Source organism: Hyperolius riggenbachi, chromosome 8 (assembly GCF_040937935.1).
Source record: "Hyperolius riggenbachi isolate aHypRig1 chromosome 8, aHypRig1.pri, whole genome shotgun sequence".
In the NCBI taxonomy this organism is placed as follows: Eukaryota; Metazoa; Chordata; class Amphibia; order Anura; family Hyperoliidae; genus Hyperolius; species Hyperolius riggenbachi.
The window spans coordinates 24,994,228-25,011,996 of record NC_090653.1 but is presented as its reverse complement, the minus strand read 5'-3'; the positions used below and the strand labels follow the sequence as shown (position 1 = coordinate 25,011,996).

General features: G+C 47.7%; 1 protein-coding gene across 1 annotated transcript in view; it reads left to right on the top strand.

Annotated features, from left to right (window-relative positions):
* Positions 1–17,471, top strand: part of ERCC2 (ERCC excision repair 2, TFIIH core complex helicase subunit) — a 46,823-nt gene extending 29,352 nt beyond the window's left edge. Inside the window, exons 14-23 of the mRNA XM_068249271.1 lie at positions 2,201–2,270; positions 8,111–8,212; positions 9,144–9,207; positions 9,287–9,408; positions 9,882–9,974; positions 11,132–11,204; positions 11,729–11,799; positions 13,797–13,940; positions 15,499–15,642; positions 17,244–17,471. Of these exons, the coding sequence (XP_068105372.1) occupies positions 2,201–2,270; positions 8,111–8,212; positions 9,144–9,207; positions 9,287–9,408; positions 9,882–9,974; positions 11,132–11,204; positions 11,729–11,799; positions 13,797–13,940; positions 15,499–15,642; positions 17,244–17,336 (976 nt within the window). The 3' untranslated portion in view covers positions 17,337–17,471. The remainder of the gene's footprint in view (positions 1–2,200; positions 2,271–8,110; positions 8,213–9,143; positions 9,208–9,286; positions 9,409–9,881; positions 9,975–11,131; positions 11,205–11,728; positions 11,800–13,796; positions 13,941–15,498; positions 15,643–17,243) is intronic.
* The last annotated feature ends 298 nt before the right edge of the window (positions 17,472–17,769 follow it).

The window sequence follows — 17,769 nt, the reverse complement described above, 5'->3', positions numbered from 1 at the left end:
GCTGCTGCTCCTCCTCCGGTCCCCTCATGCCTGCTGCTCCTGCCAGTGTCTGTGCTGCTCCTCCTCTCATCTCCTCATGCCTGCTGCTCCTGCCAGTGTCTGTGCTGCTCCTCCTCCTCTGGTCTTCCCATGCCTGCTGCTCCTGCCAGTGTCTGTGCTGCTCCTCCTCCTCTCATCTCCTCATGCCTGCTGCTCCTGCCAGTGTCTGTGCTGCTCCTCCTCCTCTCATCTCCTCATGCCTGCTGCTCCTGCCAATGTCTGTGCTGCTCCTCCTCCTCTCATCTCCTCATGCCTGCTGCTCCTGCCAGTGTCTGTGCTGCTTCTCCTCCTCTAATCTCCTCATGCCTGCTGCTCCTGCCAGTGTCTGTGCTGCTCCTCCTCCTCTCATCTCCTCATGCCTGCTGCTCCTGCCAGTGTCTGTGCTGCTCCTCCTCCTCCTGTCCCCTCATGCCTGCTGCTCCTGCCAGTGTCTGTGCTGCTTCTCCTCCTCTCATCTCCTCATGCCTGCTGCTCCTGCCAGTGTCTGTGCTGCTGCTCCTCCTCTCATCTCCTCATGCCTGCTGCTCCTGCCAGTGTCTGTGCTGCTCTTCCTCCTCCTGTCCCCTCATGCCTGCTGCTCCTGCCAGTGTCTGTGCTGCTCCTCCTCCTCTGGTCTCTTCATGCCTGTTTCTCCTGCCAGTGTCTGTGCTGCTCCTCCTCCTCTGGTCTCCTCATGCCTGCCGCTCCTGCCAGTGTCTGTGCTGCTCCTCCTCCTCTCATCTCCTCATGCCTGCTGCTCCTGCCAGTGTCTGTGCTGCTCCTCCTCCTCTCACCTCCTCATGCCTGCTGCACCTGCCAGTGTCTGTGCTGCTGCTCCTCCTCTCATCTCCTCATGCCTGCTGCTCCTGCCAGTGTCTGTGCTGCTGCTGCTCCTCCTCTCATCTCCTCATGCCTGCTGCTCCTGCCAGTGTCTGTGCTGCTCCTCCTCCTCTCATCTCCTCATGTCTGCTGCTCCTGCCGGAGTCTGTGCTGCTCCTCCTCCTCTGGTCTCCTCATGCCTGCTGCACCTGCCAGTGTCTGTGCTGCTCCTCCTCCTCCTGTCCCCTCATGCCTGCTGCTCCTGCCAGTGTCTGTGCTGCTCCTCCTCTTATCTCCTCATGCCTGCTGCTCCTGCCAGTGTCTTTGCTCCTCCTCCTCTCATCTCCTCATGCCTGCTGCTCCTGCCAGAGTCTGTGCTGCTGCTGCTCCTCCTCTGGTCTCCTCATGCCTGCTGCTCCTGCCAGTGTCTGTGCTGCTGCTCCTCCTCCTCTCATCTCCTCATGCCTGCTGCTCCTGCCAGTGTCTGTGCTGCTCCTCCTCCTCTGGTCCCCTCATGCCTGCTGCTCCTGCCAGTGTCTGTGCTGCTGCTCCTCCTCTCATCTCCTCATGCCTGCTGCTCCTGCCAGTGTCTGTGCTGCTGCTCCTCCTCTGGTCCCCTCATGCCTGCTGCTCCTGCCAGTGTCTGTGCTGCTCCTCCTCCTCTCATCTCCTCATGCCTGCTGCTCCTGCCAGTGTCTGTGCTGCTCCTCCTCCTCTCATCTCCTCATGCCTGCTGCTCCTGCCAGTGTCTGTGCTGCTGCTGCTCCTCCTCTCATCTCCTCATGCCTGCTGCTCCTGCCAGTGTCTGTGCTGCTCCTCCTCCTCCTCTCATCTCCTCATGCCTGCTGCTCCTGCCAGTGTCTGTGCTGCTGCTCCTCCTCCTCTCATCTCCTCATGCCTGCTGCTCCTGCCAGTGTCTGTGCTGCTCTTCCTCCTCCTGTCCCCTCATGCCTGCTGCTCCTGCCAGTGTCTGTGCTACTCCTCCTCCTCCTGTCCCCTCATGCCTGCTGCTCCTGCCAGTGTCTGCGCTGCTCCTCCTGCTGGCCACACATGCCTGCTGCTCCTGCCAGTGTCTGTGCTGCTCCTCCTCCTCTGGTCCCCTCATGCCTGCTGCTCCTGCCAGTGTCTGTGCTGCTCCTCCTGCTGCCCACACATGCCTGCTGCAGTGACTGTGCTGTATTGTTCTTTTGTCATTATTACATCCAGAATTATATAAAGTAAGACACAAACAAACATAATGCAAGATTAACCAATTCAGATGTTTGTATAATAAACCATTGTATAGTAGACAGTTGAGGAGAGAGCCCTGCCCAACCACCTGCTACGTAGAACGCCACTTGATATGCCTTCCTTTCCCCTGCAGCTGCCTGGATGCGTCACTCGCGATAAAGCCCGTCTTTCAGCGGTTCCAGTCTGTCATCATCACCTCCGGGGTAAGAGGGGCCATCTTGTAATACGTTCACAGGAAAGAAATATCTGTGTGCCACAAATCTGCCTCCCCTACGGAAATGTTTCTATAAAGGGGCAATGTTTCCTGTAACACGCCCACTATCACCTCTGACACCAGGTCTGGGCTCCTCCCACATGAGGGTGTGTTCCCAGTGGCATAGCTAAGGAGCTGTGGGCCCTGATGCAAGTTTTACAATGGGGCCCCCCAATCACTCTATACATAACAATTGATACGGCGCACCAAAACCTGCCAATGGCAACTACAGTGTCAGAAGTGCAAGAAGGGGATGGGGAACAGCTTGTTAATAATTACCACTATTCAAAGTATCTATAGAAGTGATTATTATGAGCACAGGACCAATAGAGAGCTAATACTGCAGTTGAGGGAGGGCCTTTCGGGGCCCCGATGCGGTCGCAACCTCTATTGCTACGCCCCTGTGTTTTCCACTGCATAGCATGCTGTAAAAAGACCACAAAACATTCCTCATAAAATTACAGTAAAACCTTGGATTGAGAGTAACTTGGTTTAAGAGTGCTTTGCGAGACAAGCAAACATTTTTGTGAAATTTTTTCTTGATCTACAAGCAAAAAAAAAGTATACATGCGTCACGTCATTACAACTGAGCCGATAGTTCTCGGTGTAGAGACTATGCAAAGTTACATTTCCATGACTGTCACTGTATAAGTTCCTTGTTAAAGCCACACACAAAAAAAAGTTGGGGCGAGCCAACAGATGGCGAGGATTCTGGTAGTGATACTGAAAGTCTTGTTTACATTTTTATTTTACTATAACTGTTTCTGGATTGTGGAACAAATCACCTGGGTTTCCATTCATTCTTATGGAGAAATTTGCTTTGATATGAGTGCTTTGGATTAATTTACAAGCATGTTCCCGGAAGGAATTCTGCTCCCAACCAAGACTCCACTGTACTGTAATAGTGACACAGCTACTTTCCTGCGACCAATAAATCCTAGAGGGCCAACCGATAGCATTTATTATATGGTAAACAATATTCAGCTCTACCTGGAGACATTCTGTCACAGATACTATGACAATGCACAATGACTATGCTCTTTATATTGTGTGTGTATTTTTGTTTTCAGTGTGTGTGGTGTGTGTATTTTTGTTTTTAACGTGTGTGTATTTTTGTTTCCAGTGTGTGTGGTGTGTGTATTTTTGTTTTTAGCGTGTGTGTGGTGTGTGTATTTTTGTTTCCAGTGTGTGTGTGTATTTTTGTTTTTAGCGTGTGTGTGGTGTGTGTATTTTTGTTTCCAGTGTGTGTGTGGTGTGTGTATTTTTGTTTGCAGTGTGTGTGTGGTGTGTGTATATTTGTTTCCAGTGTGTGTGTGGTGTGTGTATTTTTGTTTTCAGTGTGTGTGTGTGGTCTGTATATTTTTGTTTTTAGAGTGTGTGTATTTTTGTTTTCAGTTTGTGTGCGCACGCGTGCGTGTGTGTATTTTTTGTTTTTGATGTGTGTTTGTATATTTGTTTTCAGTGTTTGTGGTGTGTGTATTTTTGTTTTCGGTGTGTGTGTGTGTGTGTGTGTGTGTGTGTGTGTGTGTGTGTGTGTGTGTGTGTGTGTGTGTGTGTGTGTGTGTGTGTGTGTGTGTGTGTGTGTGTGTGTGTGTGTGTGTGTGTGTGTGTGTGTGTGTGTGTGTGTGTGTGTGTATACACTATGTGTGCAGTGCTCTATGGGCCTGATGCACTAACTTTAGGTACGGTTGCCGTGCACGGGCAGCATGCATTGGGGTTTTTCTAGTACTAGTCCCAGGGGAGAGGCGCAATTAGTGCAACCCGTGTTACCTAGGCAACATGTACGTTGCTATGGTAAAGCGTATTACGCTACTCACGGAAGAAGCAAATCTTGCCTCACCTTACTATTATTATTATTATTTAGTATTTATATAGCGCCAACATCTTCCTCAGCGCTGTACAGAGTATATAGTCTTGTTGCTAACTGTCCCTCAGAGGGGCTCACAATATAGTCCCTACCATAGTCTGTCTATGTATGTATTGTGTAGTGTATGTATTGTAGTCTAGGGCCAATTTAGGGGGAAGCCAATTAACGTATCTGTTTTTGGGATATGTGAGGAAACCAGAGTGCCCAGGGGAAACCCGCGTAAACACGGGGAGAACATACAAACTCCTTGCAGATATTGACCTGGCTGGGATTCGAACCGGGGGACCCAGCGCTGCAAGATGAGAGCGCTAACTACTACGCCACCGTGCAACTTAACCATTACCCAGGTAATGTGAGTTGCAGTAATTGCTCAGCGGGCATTAATACTAGTAACATTTCGTCCGCTGCCGGCACCCTGCGCTTTTCCTATGTGAAGATGTAGGCGGAAGCGTGGGGCATTTCTATGGTACTCATAGCTCCTATTCTAACATATTATACAGTATATCAAACTTAGGGCAAATATTGTAATAGGTTGCATGACAGCTGACTTATCTCGAGGCAACTCACACCACCCTCTGGCACATTAAAAAGAAACCGTAACTCAGGATTGAACTTCATCCCAATCAGTAGCTGATACCCCCTTTCCCAGGAGAAATCTTTACCTTTTCACAAACGGATCATCAGGGGGCTCTGAATGGCTGATATTGTGGTGAAACTCCTCCCACAGTGTGAGGTCAGGTTGCTGAAGGTATAGTCTCTGCTGGGCTTTCTTTCTGTAGAGGTGGTCTTTTCCCTCCAGCTAAGGTAGTTGGAGATGGTTGTGCCCAGGAGGCGGACGCAGGACACTCTCTCGACCTCAGTGCTGTCAGTGCAGATTGGAGGAGCGGTGGGGACAAGCTGCTTAAGTCAACGATCATCTCAACGGTTCTGGCCGTGTTTAGGGCCAGCCTGTTCCCCTTGCTCCAATGGCATATTCTGTCAACCTGCTGACAGTAGGTCAGCGTATCTTTCCCTGTAATTTTAAATAGTGTACTGTACTCTCCCAGACTACAGTGCACTATAAATTAATTTTTTTTCAGTGTTGCTTTCAATTACAGTATATAGTAAAATGTTGACTGATCTGACTGGTTTTGGACTAGTTCATCTCCTTATAGGAGATTCTCAGTATTGCCTTCATTCTTTGCCGTAGCAATCTCTGGAAAGGATCTATACAAAGATGCCGGCCTCCGTAATCGCTGCAGACTATTCTGTCAGGTGGACTAAGCAACTGTTGTTCAGTTTGTGCATTTGTCAATAAAGAAATATCTGAGAATCCCCTATGAGGAGATGGACCGATCTAAAACCTGTCAGATTTCCACTACTTACTTCTATAAGTGATGGCAACGCAGGAAAAAAATAATTTATAGGGCATTTTCTACAGTACATTTTATATGTGCCGTCATTTACCGCTAATTCTGACTGGCATTTGGGACACGGGTATTATTACTCATTAACCTCTATAAAAAGATACAATTATTTAACTACATATAATTACTCTTACACAACTCAAAGTTGTTGTGATCATTATGTCATTGGGGAAACTTTTTATTTTTATCTTTTTGTAACATGAAGAATGCTGCTAAACGGGCAGCCTCCTTGTAAGTCAGCTGTCATGTTTTGTGTGTTGTAATGTCCTGTTCTGTGTGCTGCACTATTATCTGTCCTGCTTTGGATACAGACGCTGTATTTGAGCAGAATTTGTGGCTGTACAGAGAAGGCTTCATGATGTAACCTCATGACTCACCTGGTATCTGCATTACAATTACAGGCAGCTTTTTGGCAGACCTGATAAATTGGCTGGGATTATCATGACGCAGCATTGTGCACACCCATACTGGTTACTGGGGAGCCAGCAAGTCATGAGTTGCATATGCAGGGGTGGATTCGTACTTTTTACCGCCCAAGACCCACTATCACCAGCTGCCGCCGGGCCAAAAGCATCCTAAAGCTCCCCCCTAACACGGCAGGGATTAGATTGTAAAATCCCCTGAGGACAGTTAGTGACATGATGGCAGGGATTGCATTATAAAATCCTCTGAGGACAGTTAGTGACATAATGGCAGGGATTACATTATTAACTCCTCTGAGGACAGTTAGTGACATGATGGCAGGGATTACATTATAACATCCTCTGAGTACAGTTAGTGACATGATGGCAGGGATTACATTATTAACTCCTCTGAGGACAGTTAGTGACATGATGGCAGGGTTTACATTATAAACTCCTCTGAGGACAGTTAGTGACATGATGGCTGGGATTAGATTATAAACTCCTCTAAGGACAGTTAGTGACATGATAACACGGATTACATTATAAACTCCTCTAAGGACAGTTAGTGACATGATGGCAGGGATTAGATTGTAAAATCCTCTGGGGATAGTTAGTTACATGATGGCAGGGATTACATTATAACTTCCTCTGAGGACAGTTAGTGACATGATGGCAGGGATTACATTATAAACTCCTCTGAGGACAGTTAGTGATGTGATTACAGGAATTACATTAAAACCTCCTCTGAGGACAGTTAGTGACGTGATGGCAGGGATTACATTATAAACTGCTCTGAGGACAGTTAGTGACATGATAGCAGGGATTACATTATAAGATCCTCTGAGGACAGTTAGTGACGTGATGGCAGGGATTACATTATATGCTCCTCTGAGGACAGTTAGTGACATAATGGCAGGGATTACATTATAAAATCCTCTGGGGACAGTTAGTGACATGATTACAGGGATTACATTATATGCTCCTCTGAGGACAGTTAGTGACGTGATGGCATGGATTACATTATAAAATCCTCTGGGGACAGTTAGTGACATGATGGAAGGGATTACACTATAAACTCATCTAATGCCCTGTTCAGACTGTCATCATTTGTAGAACGCGTATAAATTCAAAGAAACGCAAGTTGAAAAACGCATACGTTTTTCTTGCGTTCGAATGCGTTTTCTATTGCGTTTTGCACACACACGTGACTCGGGAAACAAAAAAGAATTATGGGAACCGCAGAGGGAAACATACGCTAAAACGCAATAGTACGCATTTTTGAGAGGCGTCCATGGACTTTCATTGCGTCCATTTCTGTGCGTGACGCACAGAACTGCGTGCAGCAAGGCGGATGTGAAACGTATGCGTCTCATACGCATACATGTGAACGAGGCCATTAGAAAACATTAGTAGCCGTTTCTATGTGTAAAATCTTTCTGTATGCGTTCTGTAAAAACGGCTAGGAACGCACATAGTCTGAACAGGGCTTGAGGACAGCTAGTGATATGGTAAACAAATATTCTGCACAAATCACCTGACAGGACTAACTGTTAAGGGGCCCATACAACTAACGATTTTGCCGCCGATATACAGATTCGATCACTGTGATCTAATCTGCTGTGAAACCGTTGCGCAAACACTGACAGAACGATCGATTTCCATCAGAAATCAATCGTTCCCGTCGATCCGTCCGTGCGGAAGATTATTCTTGATCGCCGGCGGGTCGGGAGTATGTCGATAGCGGCGTTCGAATGCCCGACGACCGACGCAATACAGCTGCAATACATTACCTGATTCGGCCGGCACGTATCCCCCCGGAAGATGTCAGCGCTATATAAATATAGCCTCCCCTCCCCTATATAGTTCCCTGGTGTTTAGTGCTTTCCCCCTCCCTGACCCATACGGTTTCCCTGGTGATCTAGGGCTGCACCTCCAATATAGCTTCCCTGCTGGTCTATAGTGGGCCAAACATAATGCAAAGTGGAGAAACCACTTGAGGGCCAAATTTAATGGCTCTGAGGGCCAGATCTGGCCCACGGCCCGGAGTTCGCATGTATGCTGTGTAGAGGAATACATGTATTATGTTCACAGTCTGCCTTTGTGTTACCCACAGACACTCTCTCCTCTGGACATCTACCCTAAAATTCTGGACTTTCGACCAGTCACCATGGCGACCTTCACAATGACCTTATCCCGGGTGTGTCTGTGTCCTATGGTAAGGCTGCTTCATCGTCGCCATGCAAAGTCGCTGGTGGAAGTGAGAGAATCTGCTGAGTTTATTGAGGGGCAGCTAGGACAGACTGTAGAGGTAGATTCAAGGGGTTTGTTTGAGTAAAAGACCACATTGTTGTTTGGGATGGGGGTGTTACAATTAGTGTTGTGTGAGTATTGGGAGAGTAGATTGGAGGTCATGAATGGTTAATTCTGTATTAAAGTGCACCTGAGGTGAGAGTGATAAGGAGGCTGCCATATTTGTTTTCTTTACAACCATGCCAGTTGCCTGGCTGTCCTGCTGATTTTTGGCTGCAGTGGCATCTGAATCACACCTGAAACAAGCATGCAGCTAATCTTGTCACACTTCAGTCAAAAGCACCTGATCTGCTGCATGCTTGTTCAGGGGCTAAGGCTAAAAGTATTAGAGGCAGAGGATCAGCAGGAAAGCCAGGCAATTGGTATTGTTCAAAAGGAAATAAATATGGCAGCTTCCATATCCTCCTCATTTCAGGGGTCCTTTAATGGGAGATATGAGGAGGTTCTGGCTTTGTATTGTGATGGGAAGTTGGTGGTAGTTATGGTAGACAAGACAAGTAACATTTATATTGCGGTTTTCTCCTGGCAGACTCAAAGCGCTTAGCAGTGCTAGGCAGTCTTGCCCAAGGACTCCTTTACTGAACAGGAAGAGTGGAGATTCAAACCCAGGTCACCTGTGTCAGAGGCAGAGCCCCTTAATCAGTGCACTATCCAGGGTAGATGCTCACTGTATACGGATGCTGATTGGAGGATTACATTGGGGTGTGGCATGGGCTGGATGATTTGGGCTGTTGTAGTCTTGGAGTGTCAGGTGATGTAGACAGGGGGCAGCAGTGAATAAATAGGCTCTTCACATAATGGGAGACTCCTCACAGATGGTTCTTCCATCCTCCCAGGTTATAGGAAGAGGAAATGACCAAGTGGCGATGACCTCCAAGTTTGAGACACGCGAGGACCTGGGTAAGTTTTATCATCAGCATTTCTGGGGCGTGTCCTCCTTCCTGGGTCCCCCTATAATTACGTTTCTGTCCCCTTACAGCTGTCATGCGGAATTATGGGAACCTCCTCCTGGAAATGTCGTCAATCGTGCCCGATGGGATTGTGGGATTTTTCACCAGCTACCAGTATATGGAGAACATTGTGGCCTCCTGGTATGAACAGGTATGTCACCATATCCTCATCATCCACTTCTCACTTCATTGGATGCATGATTACTGGGGGCGTGGCTTTCAGTGTTTTTTTTTTCCCCACAGACTGCAAAAGTGTTGGTGGTGTGGCCTGCAGGGTTTCCAGTTTTCCCACAGGCTGCGTGATTGTTGAGGGTGTGGCCTGCTGTGTCTGCCTGATTGTTGGGGGTGTGGCCTGTAGTGTTTCCTGTTTTATAACTGGCTTCCTGATTGTGTGTGGGGGTGTCCTGTTATATATTTTTTTATGTTTGTTGGGTGGTGTCCTGTTGTATCTTCTTCATCCCTCTGGCTACATGATTGTTGAGGGTGTGGCCTGCAGTGTTTCCTGTTTTCTAATATGCTGCATGAGTGTTGGGGGTGTGTCCTGATGTATCTTCTTTATGATGTGTTTTTTTTGTGGTTCTTTATGTGTCTTTGTGTGTGTTTTTTGTGGTTATTTCCCACTAGGGAATTTTGGAGAATATTCAGAGGAACAAGCTGATCTTTATTGAGACGCAGGATGGCGCAGAGACGAGTGTGGCCCTGGAGAAGTACCAGGAGGTAACGCTATTGCCCCAGGGGCATATGTGGGTGTGGTTATCTGCTCTAAAAACTTCCGGTGACAGAGTGGTGGTCTTGCCACCTGCAGTACTCCTGCTCTGCCACAAGAGGTCACCTGCAATCATAGCTGATGATCAGAGCTTCTCATACACCTGCAACCTAACATATAAAATGATGAATGAGTGAGAAAGGAGGGGGGAAAAGGAGCAGCATGTATTGTTCTATCAAAGGTGGGGGGAGGGAGGGGAGGGAGGGGAGGAGCAGCATGTACTGTGCTATGGAGAGGGGAAGTGGAGGAGCAGCATGCACTGTACTATGGAGAGGGGAGGGGCAGGAGCAGCATGCACTGTACTATGGAGAGGGGAAGGGGAGGAGCAGCATGCACTGTACTATGGAGAGGGGAAGGGCAGGAGCAGCGTGTACTGTTCTATGGAGAGAGGAAGGGCAGGAGCAGCATGTACTGTACTATGGAGAGGGGAAGGGCAGGAGCAGCATGCACTGTACTATGGAGAGGGGAAGGGGAGGAGCAGCATGCACTGTACTATGGAGAGGGGAAGGGCAGGAGCAGCATGCACTGTACTATGGAGAGGGGAAGGCGAGGAGCAGCATGCACTGTACTATGGAGAGGGGAAGGGCAGGAGCAGCATGCACTGTACTATGGAGAGGGGAAGGCGAGGAGCAGCATGTACTGTACTATGGAGAGGGGAAGGAGCAGCATGTACTGAACTATGGAGAGGGGAAGGAGCAGCATGTACTGAACTATGGAGAGGGGAAGGGGAGGAGCAGCATGTACTGTATTATGGAGAGGGAAAGGGCAGGTGCAGCATGCACTGTACTATGGAGAGGGAAAGGGCAGGAGCAGCATGCATTGTACTATAGAGAGGGGAAGGGCAGGAGCAGCATGCATTGTACTATAGAGAGGGGATGGGCAGGAGCAGCATGCACTGTATTATGGAGAGGGGAAGGGGAGGAGCAGCATGCACTGTACTATGGAGAGGGGAAGGGCAGGAGCAGCATGCATTGTACTATAGAGAGGGGAAGGGCAGGAGCAGCATGTACTGTACTATGGAGAGGGGAAGGGCAGGAGCAGCTTGCACTGTACTATATTTGCTGTGATCACACTGATGTTCCTTGCATCACTCTCTTCCTATTGGCAGGCATGTGAGAATGGGCGGGGAGCCATCCTGCTCTCTGTGGCCCGAGGGAAAGTCTCAGAGGGAATTGACTTTGGTGAGTACAAACACTGGGGTGTCATCTTACGGGGAGGGGGGAGGTATTGTTTATTGATTTATAAAGCGCCAGCATATCCCATTCCGCTGTACATGGAGTATATAACAATAACAATAATATTTCTATAGCGCTTTTCTCCCTGGGGACTCAAAGCGCTGTGACCCTGCATTATGCAGTCTCAAAGGCTCGGGAAAAGAGGTGAGTTTTTAGCCGTTTTTTAAAGCCATCCAGAGAAGGAGCCTCTCGTACTGATTGTGGAAGTGAGTTCCATAGAGTAGGGGCTGCGCAGGAAAAGGCCCGAGCACCAAATGTTAAGTGTATCCTGGGAATAACCAGCTTCATCTTGTTGGGAGTATATAGCTAGAGAGATGTATATTTAGTATATTTATTCCCCAGACACAGAGATGTCACGTGGACTGCAGAAGCGGGGCTTGTAATTGAATTATGTATCATTTATAATTATTTATAATTCTGATGTTTGGCATCCTTATGTCTGTATTTGTCATTTCCGTTCCCCTCTCCAGTGCACCACTACGGCCGGGCGGTGATCATGTTTGGGGTCCCCTATGTCTACACCCAGAGCCGTATATTGAAAGTAAGACGCCCCATTATTGCTTTGTGAATTTTAACACTTTTAACTTACTTACTTAACTTATTTTTCCAAAGTTTTCTCATGGGAGATACTTTACCATCTATTTTTAGCATACAGTAAGTGCAGAAGAATTAAAAGCTAGGAAACAGGAGTAATATCAACTATTGTGAAAAAAAAACTTGTCAAATGTAAAATACATACACACAAATTGTTTATTATTTTCCAGAATAAAATGTTCTATAATTTTTTTTTTCCTTTTTCGCTGTAGAGTAGCTATGAAAATCTTACAGATCTGTCAGGTTTTGGATTAGTCCATCTCCTCATGTGGTATTCTCAGTTATTTATTTATTTTTAAAAGCACTTACTGGATGGCAGTTACTCAGATCAACTGCCACAATAGTTTACAAACAAGTAAGGAAGCTGTCTGACATGTTAGCATACATCCTTTCTAGGGAGTGCTTTAGTAAAGAATAGAGGTAATACTGAGAATCCCCCATGCGGACATGGACTAATCCATAACCTGTCAGCAGTGAGACTGCGGACATCTCTCCTGAAAACGAATTAGATATCATAAAACCTTTGTGTGTCTGTGCAAACACTCCAGATCGCAGGACAGTCATGTAATGTTCAGTTTCTGTGTGGGAGCTGGAATACATAGCAGGAGTGTCGCTGTGAGATTATAGCAGGGGGCATCTTTAACCCTTTGGGGACCGGCTGCTTAAGGACCAGGTCATTTTACATGTGGGGGGGGGGGCATTTGGGGGGTCAGGCAGCCGGATCCCTAGTAGGGCTAGCTGGGTATGGTGTCCCCAGGTGTCCCCCCATATTGCCAGCAGCCTTTACTCACCTCCCAGGCTCCAGCGATGAGCAGCTCTAGCCCCCTGCGCTCTGGCCGGCATCCTTGCAACGTACTGCCGTTAAGTTCCAGGTCGCGGCTTGATGACGTCATCATGCCGGGACCTGACACTTCCGTCAGAGTGAGCGGGGATGCCGGCCAGAGCAGAGAATTGCAATGTTCGCCGGGGGAATGTTAGGAAGGTGAGTGGATCCTCTTCTTCTCCTCAGACCGCCGCTTCTCTAATTGTGATCACTATGATCCGCCGGCGAGCGCAGTGATCACGTAATCAGCAGCCATACGCGATGGCTCCTGATCACTGAGGGGAGATGTCAGCTGTCATATGACAGCTTAATCTCCCCTCTCGGGTGCGCACGATTGTGTCGAACGAACGAACACTTGTAAAAAAAAAAAATTACATACTTAAAAAAAAAATACATAAATAGTTACCTTATGAACTTTTTAATATGCTTGTCATGAGGGTATATTACTGTTATTTTTGCAAATAAAGGATTTTAATTATTCATATAGTATTAAAAAATTTCCAGATAAAATACTTTCACCATACATTGTACAAGGGCAGTGATGGCTAACCTAGGCACTCCAGCTGTGACAAAACTACAAATCCCATCATGCTTCTGCCTCCCCGAGTTATGCTTAGAGCTGTTAGAGTATTGCAATGCCTCATGGGACTTGTAGTTCCACCACAGCTGGAGTACCAAGGTTAGCCATCACAGTACTAGGGACACAATTTAAACGTTGTAATAACCAGGACAAATGGGCAAATAAAATGTGTGGGTTTTATTTATCAAAGCACATTTTAATTTAAAACAATAATGGCTGAAAACTGAGAATTAATGATTGTTTTCATGTTTTTCTTATTATTCCCTTTAAAATGCATTTAAAAAAAATAATGCTTAGCAAAGTAGTGGCCATTCCTGAAGGATGTTTCGAGTGCAATACGCTAGATCAGATGGAGTTAATTTAAAAACCTCAGGGGTTAAATGTTATTGAATAAGGCTCCAATCTTATTTCTTCAAACTCTCTCCCCCCCCCCCCCCCCCATTTCTCTATCTTTTCAAACTCTTCCCCAGAACCCTCCACGTTCCCCCCAACCCACTTCTCTCCACTACATTGTTTCACATTCCTCTCTTAATCTTCTCAGGCTCGCCTGCAGTTCTTGCGGGATCAGTTCCACCTGCGTGAGAATGACTTCTTAACGTTTGATGCAATGAGACATGCGGCGCAGTGTGTGGGCCGAGCGATCCGCGGGAAGACAGATTATGGCATCATGCTGTTCGCTGATAAGGTATGAAGAGCATGTCCAGTGATCTCCCAAACCTCCTCCCACCTCAACAGTGACCTCACATACCTTCCACCTCACCAGTGACCTCACACGCCTTCTTCCACCTTACCATTGACCTCACACACCTTCCACCTCACCAGTGATCTCACACGCCGCCTTCCACCTCACCAGTGATCTCACACGCCGCCTTCCACCTCACCAGTGATCTCACACGCCGCCTTCCACCTCACCAGTGACCTCACACACCACCTTCCACCTCACCAGTGACCTCACACACCTTCTTCCACCTCACCAGTGACCTCACACACCTTCTTCCACCTCACCAGTGACCTCACGCCTTCTTCCACCTCACCAGTGACCTCACACACCTCCTCCCACTCACCAGTGACCTCACACACCTCCTCCCACTCACCAGTGATCTCCCAAACCTCCTCCCACCTCACCAGTGACCTCACACACCTTCTTCCACCTCACCAGTGACCTCACATGCCTCCTTCCACCTCACCAGTGACCTCACACGCCTCCTTCCACCTCACCAGTGACCTCACACACCTTCTTCCACCTCACCAGTGACCTCACACACCTTCCACCTCACCAGTGACCTCACGCCTTCTTCCACCTCACCGGTGACCTCACACATCTCCTCCCACTCACCGGTGATCTCCCAAACCTCCTCCCACCTCACCAGTGACCTCACACACCTTCTTCCACCTCACCAGTGACCTCCCATCCTTCATCCACCTCACCAGTGACCTCCCACACCTCCTCCCACTCAAGTGACATCACACACCTTCCACCTCACCAGTGATCTCACACGCCGCCTTCCACCTCACCAGTGACATCACACGCCGCCTTCCACCTCACCAGTGACCTCACACAACTTCCACCTCACCAGTGACCTCACACACCTACTTCCACCTCACCAGTGACCTTTCGCACCTCCTCCCACTCACCAGTGATCTCACACGCCGCCTTCCACCTCACCAGTGACATCACACGCCGCCTTCCACCTCACCAGTGACCTCACACAACTTCCACCTCACCAGTGACCTCACACACCTACTTCCACCTCACCAGTGACCTTTCGCACCTCCTCCCACTCACCAGTGATCTCACACGCTGCCTTACAGCTCACCAGTGACCTCACACACCTTCTTCCACATCACCAGTGACCTCACACACCTTTTTCCACCTCACCAGTGACCTCACGCACCTTCATCCACCCCACCAGTGACCTCACGCACCTCCTCCCACCCCACCAGTGACCTCACGCACCTCCTCCCACTCACCGGTGACCTCACACACCTTCCACCTCACCAGTGATCTCACACACCTTTCACCTCACCAGTGACCTCACGCACCTTCTTCCACCTCACCAGTGACCTTACGCACCTTCATCCACCCCACTAGTGACCTCACGCACCTCCTCCTACTCACCAGTGACCTCACGCACCTTCTTCCACCTCACCAGTGACCTCACACGCCTTCTTCCACCTCACATATGTGTTGTAGAAAACACCATGGTTGTGTAATCTTTGACAAGTCTGTCTCTCTCTGGCAGAGGTACGCACGCGCTGACAAGAGAGGGAAGTTGCCTTTGTGGATTCAGGAACATCTGACAGACGCCAACCTAAACCTGACAGTGGATGAGTGCATTCACCTCTCCCGGCACTTCCTGCGAGAGATGGCACAACCCTTCCGCAAGGTGAGTCTCTCCACTGCCTGGAAGTAGGTGTGTGCTGCAGGCTGCCTGAGTGTGCGTGCATGCGTGCGTGCGTGTGTGTGTGTAAAGGGGCACGTGTGACATATATAGCGCACCCATATACCTCTTATTTTATTCATGTGTCTGTAGTGTATGTGTTGTGCTACATTTGTCAAGTCACAGCAATCTCTGCTGTCTATACTGATTGGGTTGTTATGGTGGGAGGCTGTGTGTTGTAGGAGGGGTTTGTGCAGGAGGAAAGAGGTGTGTGCAGTGTGAGAGTGGTAATAAAGTTTATGGTTACATAGTTGGTTTGGTTGAAAAAAAGACATCCGTCCTATTTCAACCAGAAAAAAAAAATCACTGTCCTCCTTGAACCTGCACATATCCCAGTTTATTCAGGAAAGGCACAAAACCTTCCAAGGCCTGGGCCAATTAGCCTTAAAAGGGGAAAAAAATCCTTCCCGACTCCAGAATGCAGTCAGATAAAATCCCTAAATTAATTACCTATTAATTATAGCTTGTGGATGTCCTTCAATACAAGGAAAACATCCAAGCCTCCTTTAAAGAGAATCCGTGGCCAAGAATTGAACTTTATCCCAGTCAGTAGCTGATACCCCCTTTTACATGAGAAATCTATTCCTTTTCACAAACAGACCATCAGGGGGCGCTGTATGACTGATATTGTGGTGAAACCCCTCCCACAAGAAACTTTGAGTACCGAGGTACTCCTGGCAGCTTCCTGTCTGTGAACCTTGTTGCATTGTGGGAAATAGCTGTTTACAGCTGTTTCCAACTGCCAAAAACCATGCAGCAGCTACATCACCTGCCAGCAGTAAAAAATGTCACCATGTGATAAATGTCAGAATGTAAATCAGGGATTTAAAAGCGTTTACAATGGGCAAACACTGACTAAATCATTTATACATAATTATTGTAAAAATGAAGCACGTTTTTATCACATTATTTTCACCGGAGTTCCTCTTTAAATACAGATATAGAATTTGCTGTAACTACTTTTTGAAGTAAGATTCTCTAGGTTTTTACAACTCTTACTGTAAAGAACCCCTTCCTAAATAGATGGCAAAACCTTTTTACCTCCACGCGCAGATCATGTTCCCCTAGTCCTAGGGACAAAAACCTCATCTGCCAAGCTTTTCAAGCTCCGTTGCCTTTTTTCCAAGCTAAATAAGCCCAGTTTGTACGACATTGGTAATTGAAATTTTCTATCCCTTTGATTAATTTAGTTGCTCATCTTTGTACCCATTCCAGAAGTTCAGTGTCTGTGGGATACATTGTACTGTATCCCATACTCCAGATGTGGGCTCACAAGTGATTTATATAGAGGGAGTAGTATACTAGCATCTTGGGATTTTATGCATCCCAGAATTTTATTAGCTTGAGCTGCTGCTGCTTGGCATTGAGTACGATCGCTTAACTTATCAATCATTATTCCCCAGTCCTTCTCCAAGTCTGTTATTCCCAGCTGTACGCTGTATTTTTTTTTACATGGTGCTCTACCGGAGCTACAGGGAAGGGTAGAGGAGGTGGTGTGTTTGGAAGACTGGCTTGATTATTTGTGATCCTGGATTTTTCCTGGACAGGAGGACCAGTTGGGATTGTCTTTGTTGACTTTGGAGCAGCTGGAGTCAGAGGAAATGCTGCAGAGGATACAGGAAATCGCTCACCAGGTGTGACAGTGGACGGAGCCAGCAATGGAGATGTCAGTATTGGTGTCCCCAATACGCGCAGCACATGACAAATGTGCAGGCAATGCACAGTACATTGAGATTGTATGTGTTTTTACATACTACATTAAAGTGTTTATAATATTTTGTGTTATTGGTGTCATTTATTGCCGTAACCACAATGTGATACATCAGCAGTCAGTCACAGAGTATTTTTCCCTATAGTGTAGCAAAACCCTCTTCCTGCCAGTTGGCTGTATTACAGATGACATCTGTACCTCCACACTACTAATAGGATCTGCCTCACTCCTAGACTAGCCACACCCACTGAAATCTGACTGGATAATATCACTGATGGCTCCACCTCACTCCTAGGCTGACCACACCTACTGAATTCTGACTGGATAATCTCACTGATGGCTCCACCTCACTCCTAGACTGG